Source organism: Ascaphus truei, chromosome 20, assembly GCF_040206685.1.
Source record: "Ascaphus truei isolate aAscTru1 chromosome 20, aAscTru1.hap1, whole genome shotgun sequence".
Taxonomy (NCBI): domain Eukaryota; kingdom Metazoa; phylum Chordata; class Amphibia; order Anura; family Ascaphidae; genus Ascaphus; species Ascaphus truei.
The window spans coordinates 25297287-25311043 of NC_134502.1; the positions used below are offsets into that span (position 1 = coordinate 25297287).

At 52.3% G+C, this 13757-nt stretch overlaps 1 protein-coding gene across 1 annotated transcript in view; it reads left to right on the forward strand.

Annotated features, from left to right (window-relative positions):
* LOC142471043 (tetratricopeptide repeat protein 39A-like) overlaps positions 1–13711 on the forward strand; it is a gene marked incomplete at its 3' end in the record, with an annotated part of 31136 nt that extends 17425 nt beyond the window's left edge. The window contains exons 4-8 of the mRNA XM_075577841.1: positions 5801–5856; positions 6074–6141; positions 6745–6809; positions 12475–12574; positions 13646–13711. Of these exons, the coding sequence (XP_075433956.1) occupies positions 5801–5856; positions 6074–6141; positions 6745–6809; positions 12475–12574; positions 13646–13711 (355 nt within the window). The remainder of the gene's footprint in view (positions 1–5800; positions 5857–6073; positions 6142–6744; positions 6810–12474; positions 12575–13645) is intronic.
* Positions 13712–13757: the final 46 nt, after the last annotated feature.

Genomic DNA, 13757 nt, shown 5'->3' on the forward strand with positions numbered 1-13757 from the left:
AATACAGGAGCAGCCTCTGTGTACTGAATACGTGTGCAGCGGGTATCTCCCAGTAACAATACAGGAGCAGCCTCTGTGTACTGAATACGTGTGCAGCGGGTATCTCCCAGTAACAATACAGGAGCAGCCTCTGTGTACTGAATACGTGCAGCGGGTATCTCCCAGTAACAATACAGGAGCAGCATCTGTGTACTGAATACGTGTGCAGCGGGTATCTCCCAGTAACAATACAGGAGCAGTCTCTGTGTACTGAATACGTGTGCAGCGGGTATCTCCCAGTAACAATACTGGAGCAGCCTCTGTGTAGTGAATACGTGTGTAGCGGGTATCTCCCAGTAACAATACTGGAGCAGCCTCTGTGTAGTGAATACGTGTGTAGCGGGTATCTCCCAGTAACAATACAGGAGCAGCCTCTGTGTACTGAATACGTGTGCAGCGGGTATCTCCCAGTAACAATACAGGAGCAGCCTCTGTGTACTGAATACGTGCAGCAGGTATCTCCCAGTAACAATACAGGAGCAGGCTCTGTGTACTGAATACGTGTGTATCGGGTATCTCCCAGTAACAATACAGGAGCAGCCTCGGTGTAGTGAATACGTGTGCAGCGGGTATCTCCCAGTAACAATACAGGAGCAGCCTCTGTGTACTGAATACGTGTGCAGCGGGTATCTCCCAGTAACCATACAGGAGCAGCCTCTGTGTACTGAATACGTGTGCAGCGGGTATCTCCCAGTAACAATACAGGAGCAGTCTCTGTGTACTGAATACGTGTGCAGCGGGTATCTCCCAGTAACAATACAGGAGCAGCCTCTGTGTTCTGAATGTGTGTGTAGCGGGTATCTCCCAGTAACAATACAGGAGCAGCCTCTGTGTACTGAATACGTGTGCAGCGGGTATCTCCCAGTAACAATACAGGAGCAGCCTCTGTGTACTGAATACGTGTGCAGCGGGTATCTCCCAGTAACAATACAGGAGCAGCGTCTGTTTACTGAATACGTGCAGCGGGTATCTCCCAGTAACAATACAGGAGCAGCCTCTGTGTACTGAATACGTGCAGCGGGTATCTCCCAGTAACAATACAGGAGCAGTCTCTGTGTACTGAATACGTGTGCAGCGGGTATCTCCCAGTAACAATACAGGAGCAGCCTCTGTGTACTGAATACGTGTGCAGCGGGTATCTCCCAGTAACAATACAGGAGCAGCCTCTGTGTACTGAATACGTGTGTAGCGGGTACTGTATCTCCCAGTAACAATACAGGAGCAGGCTCTGTGTACTGAATACGGTGCAGAGAGTATCTCCCAGTAACAATACAGGAGCAGGCTCTGTGTACTGAATACGTGTGCAGCGGGTATCTCCCAGTAACAATACAGGAGCAGCCTCTGTGTACTGAATACGTGTGCAGCGGGTATCTCCCAGTAACAATACAGGAGCAGTCTCTGTGTACTGAATACGGTGCAGAGAGTATCTCCCAGTAACAATACAGGAGCAGGCTCTGTGTACTGAATACGTGTGCAGCGGGTATCTCCCAGTAACAATACAGGAGCAGCCTCTGTGTACTGAATACGTGTGCAGCGGGTATCTCCCAGTAACAATACAGGAGCAGCCCCTGTGTACTGAATACGTGTGCAGCGAGTATCTCCCAGTAACAATACAGGAGCAGCCTCTGTGTACTGAATACGTGTGCAGCGGGTATCTCCCAGTAACAATACAGGAGCAGCCTCTGTGTACTGAATACGTGTGCAGCGGGTATCTCCCAGTAACAATACAGGAGCAGTCTCTGTGTACTGAATACGTGTGCAGCGGGTATCTCCCAGTAACAATACAGGAGCAGCCTCTGTGTACTGAATACGTGTGCAGCGGGTATCTCCCAGTAACAATACAGAGCAGCCTCTGTGTACTGAATACGTGTGCAGCGGGTATCTCCCAGTAACAATACAGGAGCAGACTCTGTGTACTGAATACGTGTGCAGCGGGTATCTCCCAGTAACAATACAGGAGCAGCCTCTGTGTTCTGAATACGTGTGCAGCGGGTATCTCCCAGTAACAATACAGGAGCAGCCTCTGTGTACTGAATACGTGTGCAGCGGGTATCTCCCAGTAACAATACAGGAGCAGCCTCTGTGTACTGAATACGTGCAGCGGGTATCTCCCAGTAACAATACAGGAGCAGCCTCTGTGTACTGAATACGTGTGCAGCGGGTATCTCCCAGTAACAATACAGGAGCAGTCTCTGTGTACTGAATACGTGTGCAGCGGGTATCTCCCAGTAACAATACAGGAGCAGCCTCTGTGTACTGAATACGTGTGTAGCGGGTATCTCCCAGTAACAATACAGGAGCAGCCTCTGTGTACTGAATACGTGTACAGCGGGTATCTCCCAGTAACAATACAGGAGCAGGCTCTGTGTACTGAATACGTGTGCAGCGGGTATCTCCCAGTAACAATACAGGAGCAGGCTCTGTGTACTGAATACGTGTGCAGCGGGTATCTCCCAGTAACAATACAGGAGCAGCCTCTGTGTACTGAATACGGTGTAGCGGGTATCTCCCAGTAACAATACAGGAGCAGCCTCTGTGTACTGAATACGTGCAGCGGGTATCTCCCAGTAACAATACAGGAGCAGCCTCTGTGTACTGAATACGTGTGCAGCGGGTATCTCCCAGTAACAATACAGGAGCAGCCTCTGTGTACTGAATACGTGTGCAGCGGGTATCTCCCAGTAACAATACAGGAGCAGCCTCTGTGTACTGAATACGGTGTAGCGGGTATCTCCCAGTAACAATACAGGAGCAGCCTCTGTGTACTGAATACGTGCGCAGCGGGTATCTCCCAGTAACAATACAGGAGCAGCCTCTGTGTACTGAATACGTGTGCAGCGGGTATCTCCCAGTAACAATACAGGAGCAGCCTCTGTGTACTGAATACGTGTGCAGCGAGTATCTCCCAGTAACAATACAGGAGCAGCCTCTGTGTACTGAATACGTGTGCAGCGGGTATCTCCCAGTAACAATACAGGAGCAGTCTCTGTGTACTGAATACGTGTGCAGCGGGTATCTCCCAGTAACAATACAGGAGCAGCCTCTGTGTACTGAATACGTGTGTAGCGGGTATCTCCCAGTAACAATACAGGAGCAGCCTCTGTGTATTGAATACGTGTACAGCGGGTATCTCCCAGTAACAATACAGGAGCAGGCTCTGTGTACTGAATACGTGTGCAGCGGGTATCTCCCAGTAACAATACAGGAGCAGGCTCTGTGTACTGAATACGTGTGCAGCGGGTATCTCCCAGTAACAATACAGGAGCAGCCTCTGTGTACTGAATACGGTGTAGCGGGTATCTCCCAGTAACAATACAGGAGCAGCCTCTGTGTACTGAATACGTGCAGCGGGTATCTCCCAGTAACAATACAGGAGCAGCCTCTGTGTACTGAATACGTGTGCAGCGGGTATCTCCCAGTAACAATACAGGAGCAGCCTCTGTGTACTGAATACGTGCGCAGCGGGTATCTCCCAGTAACAATACAGGAGCAGCCTCTGTGTACTGAATACGTGTGCAGCGGGTATCTCCCAGTAACAATACAGGAGCAGCCTCTGTGTACTGAATACGTGTGCAGCGGGTATCTCCCAGTAACAATACAGGAGCAGCCTCTGTGTACTGAATACGTGTGCAGCGGGTATCTCCCAGTAACTATACAGGAGCAGCCTCTGTGTACTGAATACGTGTGCAGCGGGTATCTCCCAGTAACAATACAGGAGCAGCCTCAGTGTACTGAATACGTGTGCAGCGAGTATCTCCCAGTAACAATACAGGAGCAGCCTCTGTGTACTGAATACGTGTGCAGCGGGTATCTAAGTGTACATAGGATTATTTTGGGGTTATTTTGTCTCCTCCGTCTACTTTCTGCCCCCCCTGCTCCCTGCCGCACCCCCCCTGCTCCCTGCCGCCCCCTCCTGCTCCCTGCCGCCCCCCCTGCTCCCTGCCGCCCCCCCCTGCTCCCTGCCGCCCCCCCCTGCTCCCTGCCGCCTCCCCCTGCTCCCTGCCGCCTCCCCCTGCTCCCTGCCGCCTCCCCCTGCTCCCTGCCGCCTCCCCCTGCTCCCTGCCGGCCCCCCCTGCTCCCTGCCGCCCCCCCCCTGCTCCCTGCCGCCCCCCCCTGCTCCCTGCCGCCCCCCCCTGCTCCCTGCCGCCCCCCCTGCTCCCTGCCGCCCCCCCCTGCTCCCTGCCGCCCCCCCTGCTCCCTGCCGCCCCCCCCCCTGCTCCCTGCCGGCCCCCCCTGCTCCCTGCCCCCCCCCAGCTCCCTGCCGCCCCCCCCTGCTCCCTGCCGCCCCCCCCCCTGCTCCCTGCCGCCTCCCCCTGCTCCCTGCCGCCCCCCCCTGCTCCCTGCCGCCCCCCCTGCTCCCTGCCGCCCCCCCCTGCTCCCTGCCGCCCCCCCTGCTCCCTGCCGCCCCCCCCCCTGCTCCCTGCCGGCCCCCCCTGCTCCCTGCCCCCCCCCAGCTCCCTGCCGCCCCCCCCCTGCTCCCTGCCGCCCCACATCCCTCACTGACACGCGTGTACACGTCACACAGAAACAAACACCCGGGCAGAGTATGACCCGCCGCTGGCACCTGTCCCTGCGTCACCTGTCACACACCGCTCATCCTGTATCTCCAGGACGCACCGCCCCTCCCCCACACCCAGCCGCCCCGGAGGATTCCCCGTACGACGAGAGCGTGATATTGAACACGCCGCGCTGTGTAATGATGCTGAGTATCTATACACTGATAATGAACACGCCGCGCTGTATAATGGTGCTGAGTATCTCTATACACTGATAATGAACACGCAGCCCTGTATAATACTGCTGAGTATCTATATACTGATAATGAACACGCCACGCTGTATAATGATGCTGAGTATCTCTATACACTGATAATGAACACGCCGCGCTGTATAATGATGCTGAGTATCTCTATACACTGATAATGAACACGCCGCGCTGTATAATGATGCTGAGTATCTCTATACACTGATAATGAACACGCCGCGCTGTATAATGATGCTGAGTATCTCTATACACTGATAATGAACACGCCACGCTGTATAATGATGCTGAGTATCTCTATACACTGATAATGAACACGCAGCCCTGTATAATACTGCTGAGTATCTATATACTGATAATGAACACGCCACGCTGTATAATGATGCTGAGTATCTCTATACACTGATAATGAACACGCAGCCCTGTATAATGCTGCCGAGTATCTATATACTGATAATGAACACGCCGCGCTGTATAATGGTGATGAGTTTCTCTATACACTGATAATGAACACGCTGCGCTGTATAATGATGCCGAGTATCTACAGTATATACTGATAATGAATACACTGCTCTGTATAATGATACTGAGTATCTCTATACACTGATAATGAACACGCTGTGCTCTGTATAATGATGCCGAGTATCTCTATACACTGATAATGAACACACCGCGCTGTATAATGCTGCTGAGTATCTCTATACACTGATAATGAACACACCGCGCTGTATAATTCTGCTGAGTATCTCTATACACTGATAATAGACACACACTGCACAGTCCGTGACCCCGTAGTTTTTGCAGACACGCTGCTCCTGTTGGGGCAATCCTACTAATCAGGCCCTAAAACAGATAAGGACGCCACAGCGATCAGAGCGGAAGCATTGGGGTCTGAACTAGGATGTTTGTGCGGGCGGCCATCTTTTAAAATGCCCCCCCAAAATATTCTAAAAGATGTTCCAGGCGATGTGACATTCAGGCCCTGCCTCTTCTCCATCAGGTTTAGGAAGAAGTCGTCCCTCATTCAGAAGCCTGGAGCAGACTCGTTTACAGAAGGTGAGGCCCGCCGCCCATAATGGTGCAGAGTATCTCTATACACTGATCATGAACACACCGTGCTGTATAAAGATGCTGAGTATCTTTATACACTGTTAATGAACACGCTGAACTGTATAATGATGCCGAATATCTATACACTGAAAATAAACTCCCCCCCTTTTTCAAAGAGATCGTAGCCTGGTCTGCCACACTGATTTAATGTTTCTTTTGGCAGTGGAGTTACATGCAGAAGTTTGTTATGCAGAATGTCTCCTGCAAAGAGCATCACTCACCTTCCTGCAGGTGTGTGTGTGTGTGTGCAAACATTCATAGATCCCTCCTGTCTGTGTCACCGTGTCGCCCTGCGGGGGGAGGGACAGACTCCATGTCCCATAGCTCCATCCTGTCTGTGTCACCGTGTCGCCCTGCGGGGGGAGGGACAGACTCCTTGTCCCATAGCTCCCTCCTGTCTGTGTCACTGTGTCACCCTGCGGTGGGAGGGACAGACTCCATGTCCCATAGCTCCCTCCTGTCTGTGTCACTGTGTCACCCTGCGGTGGGAGGGACAGACTCCCTGTCCCATAGCTCCCTCCTGTATGTGTCACTGTGTCACCCTGCGGGGGGAGGGACAGACTCCCTGTCCCATAGCTCCCTCCTGTCTGTGTCACTGTGTCACCCTGCGGGGGGAGGGACAGACTCCATGTCCCATAGCTTCCTCCTGTCTGTGTCACTGTGTCACCCTGCGGGGGGAGGGACAGACTCCATGTCCCATAGCTCCCTCCTGTCTGTGTCACTGTGTCACCCTGCGGGGGGAGGGACAGACTTGATGTCCCATAGCTCCCTCCTGTCTGTGTCACTGTGTCACCCTCCTTTAATTTTTTTTGGTTTGTTTTTAACCTTATTCAGGATGAGAATATGATCAATTTTATCAAAGGTGGAATGAAAGTTCGCAACAGCTACGTGATATACAGGTGAGAACGCTGGGATAGATGTACGCGTGTGTAAGGGATTACAGGTGAGAGCGCTGGGATAGACTGCGTGTGTAAGGGATTACAGGTGAGAGCGCTGGGATAGATGTACGCGTGTGTAAGGAATTACAGGTGAGAGCGCTGGGATAGATGTACGCGTGTGTAAGGGATTACAGGTGAGCGCTGGGATAGGTGTGCGTGTGTAAGGGATTACAGGTGAGCGCTGGGATAGACTGCGTGTGTAAGGGATTACAGGTGAGAGCGCTGGGATAGATGTACGCGTGTGAAGGAATTACAGGTGAGAGCGCTGGGATAGATGTACGCGTGTGTAAGGGATTACAGGTGAGCGCTGGGATAGGTGTGCGTGTGTAAGGAATTACAGGTGAGCGCTGGGATATGTACGCGTGTGTAAGGGATTACAGGTGAGCGCTGGGATAGGTGTGCGTGTGTAAGGGATTACAGGTGAGCGTGCTGGGATAGGTGTGCGTGTGTAAGGGATTACAGGTGAGCGCTGGGATATGTACGTGTGTGTAAGGGATTACAGGTGAGCGCTGGGATAGATGTACACGTGTAAGGGATTACAGGTGAGCGCTGGGATAGATGTACGCGTGTAAGGGATTACAGGTGAGCGCTGGGATAGATGTACGTGTGTAAGGGATTACAGGTGAATGCGCTGGGATAGGTGTGCGTGTGTAAGGGATTACAGGTGAGAGCGCTGGGATAGGTGTGCGTGTGTAAGGGATTACAGGTGAGAGCGCTGGGATAGATGCGTGTGTGTAAGGGATTACAGGTGAGAGTGCTGGGATAGATGTGCGTGTGTAAGGGATTACAGGTGAGAGCGCTGGGATAGGTGTGCGTGTGTAAGGGATTACAGGTGAGAGCGCTGGATAAGTGTGCGTGTGTAAGGGATTACAGGTGAGCGCTGGGATAGGTGTACGCGTGTGTAAGGGATTACAGGTGAGCACTGGGATAGGTGTGCGTGTGTAAGGGATTACAGGTGAGCGCTGGGATAGATGTACGCGTGTAAGGGATTACAGGTGAGAGCGCTGGGATAGATGCGTGTGTGTAAGGGATTACAGGTGAGAGTGCTGGGATAGATGTGCGTGTGTAAGGGATTACAGGTGAGAGCGCTGGGATAGGTGTGCGTGTGTAAGGGATTACAGGTGAGAGCGCTGGGATAGATGCGTGTGTGTAAGGGATTACAGGTGAGAGTGCTGGGATAGATGTGCGTGTGTAAGGGATTACAGGTGAGAGCGCTGGGATAGGTGTGCGTGTGTAAGGGATTACAGGTGAGAGCGCTGGGATAAGTGTGCGTGTGTAAGGGATTACAGGTGAGAGCGCTGGGATAGATGTACGCGTGTGTAAGGGATTACAGGTGAGCACTGGGATAGGTGTGCGTGTGTAAGGGATTACAGGTGAGCGCTGGGATAGATGTACGCGTGTCAAGGGATTACAGGTGAGAGCGCTGGGATAGATGTGCGCGTGTAAGGGATTACAGGTGAGAGTGCTGGGATAGATGTGCGTGTGTAAGGGATTACAGGTGAGCGCTGGGATAGATGTACGTGTGTAAGGGATTACAGGTGAGCGCTGGGATAGATATACGCGTGTGTAAGGGATTACAGATGAGAGCGCTGGGATAGATGTACGCGTGTGTAAGGGATTACAGGTGAGAGCGCTGGGATAGATGTACGTGTGTAAGGGATTACAGATGAGCGCTGGGATAGATGTGCGTGTGTAAGGGATTACAGGCGAGCGCTGGGATAGGTGTGCGTGTGTAAGGGATTACAGGTGAGAGTTGGGATAGGTGTGCGTGTGTAAAGGATTACAGGTGAGCGCTGGGATAGATGTGCGTGTGTAAGGGATTACAGGCGAGCGCTGGGATAGGTGTGCGTGTGCGTGTGTAAGGGATTACAGGTGAGAGTTGGGATAGGTGTGCGTGTGTAAGGGATTACAGGTGAGCACTGGGATAGGTGTGCGTGTGTAAGGGATTACAGGTGAGCGCTGGGATAGATGTACGCGTGTAAGGGATTACAGGTGAGAGCGCTGGGATAGATGTGCGTGTGTAAGGGATTACAGGTGAGAGTTGGGATAGGTGTGCGTGTGTAAAGGATTACAGGTGAGCGCTGGGATAGATGTACATGTGTAAGGGATTACAGGTGAGCGCTGGGATATATGTGCGTGTGTAAGGGATTACAAATGAGAGCGCTGGGATAGATGTGCGTGTGTAAGGGATTACAGGTGAGCGCTGGGATAGATGTGCATGTGTAAGGGATTACAGGTGAGAGTGCTGGGATAGGTGTGCGTGTGTAAGGGATTACAGGTGAGCGCTGGGATAGATGTGCGTGTGTAAGGGATTACAGGTGAGGAGCGCTGGATAGATGTACGTGTGTAAGGGATTACAGGTGAGCGCGCTGGGATAGATGTACGCGTGTGTAAGGGATTACAGGTGAGCGCTGGGATAGATGTACGCGTGTGTAAGGGATTACAGGTGAGCACTGGGATAGATGTGCGTGTGTAAGGGATTACAGGTGAGCGCTGGGATAGATGTGCGTGTGTAAGGGATTACAGGTGAGAGTGCTGGGATAGATGTACGCGTGTGTAAGGGATTACAGGTGAGCGCTGGGATAGGTGTGCGTGTGTAAGGGATTACAGGTGAGCGCTGGGATAGGTGTGCGTGTGTAAGGGATTACAGGTGAGCACTGGGATAGGTGTGCGTGTGTAAGGGATTACAGGTGAGCGCTGGGATAGATGTACGCGTGTGTAAGGGATTACAGGTGAGAGCGCTGGGATAGATGTACGTGTGTAAGGGATTACAGATGAGCGCTGGGATAGATGTGCGTGTGTAAGGGATTACAGGCGAGCGCTGGGATAGGTGTGCGTGTGTAAGGGATTACAGGTGAGAGTTGGGATAGGTGTGCGTGTGTAAAGGATTACAGGTGAGCGCTGGGATAGATGTGCGTGTGTAAGGGATTACAGGCGAGCGCTGGGATAGGTGTGCGTGTGCGTGTGTAAGGGATTACAGGTGAGAGTTGGGATAGGTGTGCGTGTGTAAGGGATTACAGGTGAGCACTGGGATAGGTGTGCGTGTGTAAGGGATTACAGGTGAGCGCTGGGATAGATGTACGCGTGTAAGGGATTACAGGTGAGAGCGCTGGGATAGATGTGCGTGTGTAAGGGATTACAGGTGAGAGTTGGGATAGGTGTGCATGTGTAAAGGATTACAGGTGAGCGCTGGGATAGATGTACGTGTGTAAGGGATTACAGGTGAGCGCTGGGATATATGTGCGTGTGTAAGGGATTACAAATGAGAGCGCTGGGATAGATGTGCGTGTGTAAGGGATTACAGGTGAGCGCTGGGATAGATGTGCATGTGTAAGGGATTACAGGTGAGAGTGCTGGGATAGGTGTGCGTGTGTAAGGGATTATAGGTGAGCGCTGGGATAGATGTGCGTGTGTAAGGGATTACAGGTGAGCGCTGGGATAGATGTGCGTGTGTAAGGGATTACAGGTGAGAGCGCTGGGATAGATGTACGTGTGTAAGGGATTACAGGTGAGCGCGCTGGGATAGATGTGCGTGTGTAAGGGATTACAGGTGAGCGCTGGGATAGATGTGCGTGTTAGGGATTACAGGTGAGCGCGCTGGGATGTACGTGTGTAAGGGATTACAGGTGAGCGCGCTGGGATAGGTGTGCGTGTGTAAGGGATTACAGGTGAGCGCTGGGATAGATGTACGTGTTAGGGATTACAGGTGAGAGCGCTGGGATAGACGTGCATGTGTAAGGGATTACAGGTGAGAGCGCTGGTATAGGTGTGCGTGTGTAAGGGATTACAGGTGAGTGCTGGGATAGATGTACATGTGTAAGGGATTACAGGTGAGAGTGCTGGGATAGATGTACGTGTGTAAGGGATTACAGGTGAATGCTGGGATAGATGTACGTGTGTGTAAGGGATTACAGGTGAATGCTGGGTTAGATGTACGTGTGTAAGGGATTACAGGTGAGAGTGCTGGGATAGATGTACGCGTGTAAGGGATTACAGGTGAGCACGCTGGGATAGATGTACGTGTGTAAGGGATTACAGGTGAGCGCTGGGATAGATGTACGTGTGTAAGGGATTACAGGTGAGCGCGCTGGGATGTACTTGTGTAAGGGATTACAGGTGAGCGCGCTGGGATAGGTGTGCGTGTGTAAGGGATTACAGGTGAGCGCTGGGATAGATGTACGTGTGTAAGGGATTACAGGTGAGCGCGCTGGGATAGATGTGCGTGTGTAAGGGATTACAGGTGAGCGCTGGGATAGATGTGCGTGTTAGGGATTACAGGTGAGCGCGCTGGGATGTACGTGTGTAAGGGATTACAGGTGAGCGCGCTGGGATAGGTGTGCGTGTGTAAGGGATTACAGGTGAGCGCTGGGATAGATGTACGTGTTAGGGATTACAGGTGAGAGCGCTGGGATAGACGTGCGTGTGTAAGGGATTACAGGTGAGAGCGCTGGTATAGGTGTGCGTGTGTAAGGGATTACAGGTGAGAGCGCTGGGATAGGTGTGCATGTGTATGGGATTTCCGGTGAGCGCTGGGATAGATGTGAGTGTGTAAGGGATTACAGGTGAGAGCGCTGGGATAGGTGTGCGTGTGTAAGGGATTACAGGTGAGAGCGCTGGGATAGGTGTGCGTGTGTAAGGGATTACAGGTGAGTGCTGGGATAGATGTACGTGTGTAAGGGATTACAGGTGAGCGCGCTGGGATAGATGTACGCGTGTAAGGGATTACAGGTGAGCGCTGGGATAGATGTACGTGTGTAAGGGATTACAGGTTAGCGCGCTGGGATGAACGTGTGTAAGGGATTACAGGTGAGCGCTGGGATAGATATACGTGTGTAAGGGATTACAGGTGAGCGCTGGGATAGATGTGCGTGTGTAAGGGATTTGAGGTGAGAGCGTGGGATAGACGTGGCGTGTGTAAGGGATTACAGGTGAGAGCGCTGGGATAGATGTACGCGTGTAAGGGATTACAGGTGAGCACTGGGATAGATGTACGTGTGTAAGGGATTTCAGGTGAGCGCTGGTATATGTACGCGTGTAAGGCATTACAGGTGAATGCGCTGGGATAGATGTGTGTGTGTAAGGGATTACAGGTGAGCGCTGGGATAGATATACGTGTGTAAGGGATTACAGGTGACGCTGGGATATATGTGCGTGTGTAAGGGATTACAGGTGAGAGCGCTGGGATAGATGTGCGTGTGTAAGGGATTACAGGTGAGAGCACTGGGATAGATGTACGCGTGTGTAAGGGATTACAGGTGAGCACTGGGATAGATGTGCGTGTGTAAGGGATTACAGGTGAGCGCTGGGATAGATGTGCGTGTGTAAGGGATTACAGGTGAGAGCGCTGGGATATGTACGCGTGTGGAAGGGATTACATGTGAGCACTGGGATAGATGTACATGTGTAAGGGATTTCAGGTGAGCGCTGTGATATGTACGCGTGTAAGGGATTACAGGTGAGCGCTGGGATAGATGTGCGTGTGTAAGGGAACACATACACACATACACACACACACACACACACACACACACACACACACACACACACACACACACACACACACACACACACACACACACACACACACACACACCCTTGTATATGACTTTCTGATGGTTTATTCCAGGGATCTGAATAATTTCATGCAGTCTCACAGTTTCCAGAAGGGGGCGTCCCACGCACACCTGGAGGGGGGGATCGCGTTGGGGATCGGAGCCTTTAACCTGGTGAGTTAATCTATATAACCACTGGGGGGCTCTGAACAGTGACAGACTGCGGAGGTCTCGCCCACACGCGCCCTCTCTCTCCCTCTCACAGGCACTCTCTCTCCCTCTCTCACAGACACTCTCTCTCCCTCTCTCACAGACACTCTCTCTCCCTCTCTAACAGACACTCTCTCTCCCTCTCTCACAGACACTCTCTCTCCCTCTCTCACAGACACTCTCTCTCCCTCTCTCACAGACACTCTCTCTCCCTCTCTCGTAGACACTCTCTCTCCCTCTCTCGTAGACACTCTCTCTCCCTCTCTCGTAGACACTCTCTCTCCCTCTCTCGTAGACACTCTCTCTCCCTCTCTCGTAGACACTCTCTCTCCCTCTCTCGTAGACACTCTCTCTCCCTCTCTCGTAGACACTCTCTCTCCCTCTCTCGTAGACACTCTCTCTCCCTCTCTCGTAGACACTCTCTCTCCCTCTCTCGTAGACACTCTCTCTCCCTCTCTCGTAGACACTCTCTCTCCCTCTCTCGTAGACACTCTCTCTCCCTCTCTCGTAGACACTCTCTCTCCCTCTCTCGTAGACACTCTCTCTCCCTCTCTCACAGACACTCTCTCTCCCTCTCTCACAGACACTCTCTCTCCCTCTCTCATAGACACTCTCTCTCCCTCTCTCATAGACTCTCTCCCTCTCTCATAGACACTCTCTCTCTCTCTCACAGACACTCTCTCTCCCTGTCTCACAGACACGCTCTCTCCCTCTCTCATAGACACGCTCTCTCCCTCTCTCATAGACACTCTCTCTCCCTCTCTCGTAGACACTCTCTCTCCCTCTCTCGTAGACACTCTCTCTCCCTCTCTCATAGACTCTCTCTCCCTCTCTCACAGATACTCTCTCTCCCTCTCTCTCCCTCTCTCATAGACTCTCTCCCTCTCTCATAGACACTCTCTCTCCCTCTCTCACAGACACTCTCTCTCCCTCTCTCACAGACACTCTCTCCCTCTCTCACAGACACTCTCTCTCCCTCTCTCACAGACACTCTCTCTCCCTCTCTCACAGACACTCTCTCTCCCTCTCTCACAGACGCTCTCTCTCTTCCCCCCTCGGATCCTGAAGTTACTGGAGTTTGCAGGATTTTCAGGGGATAAGGTATCTCCCCCCCCCCCCATCTCTCTCCCCCTCTCCCCCTCCTCTT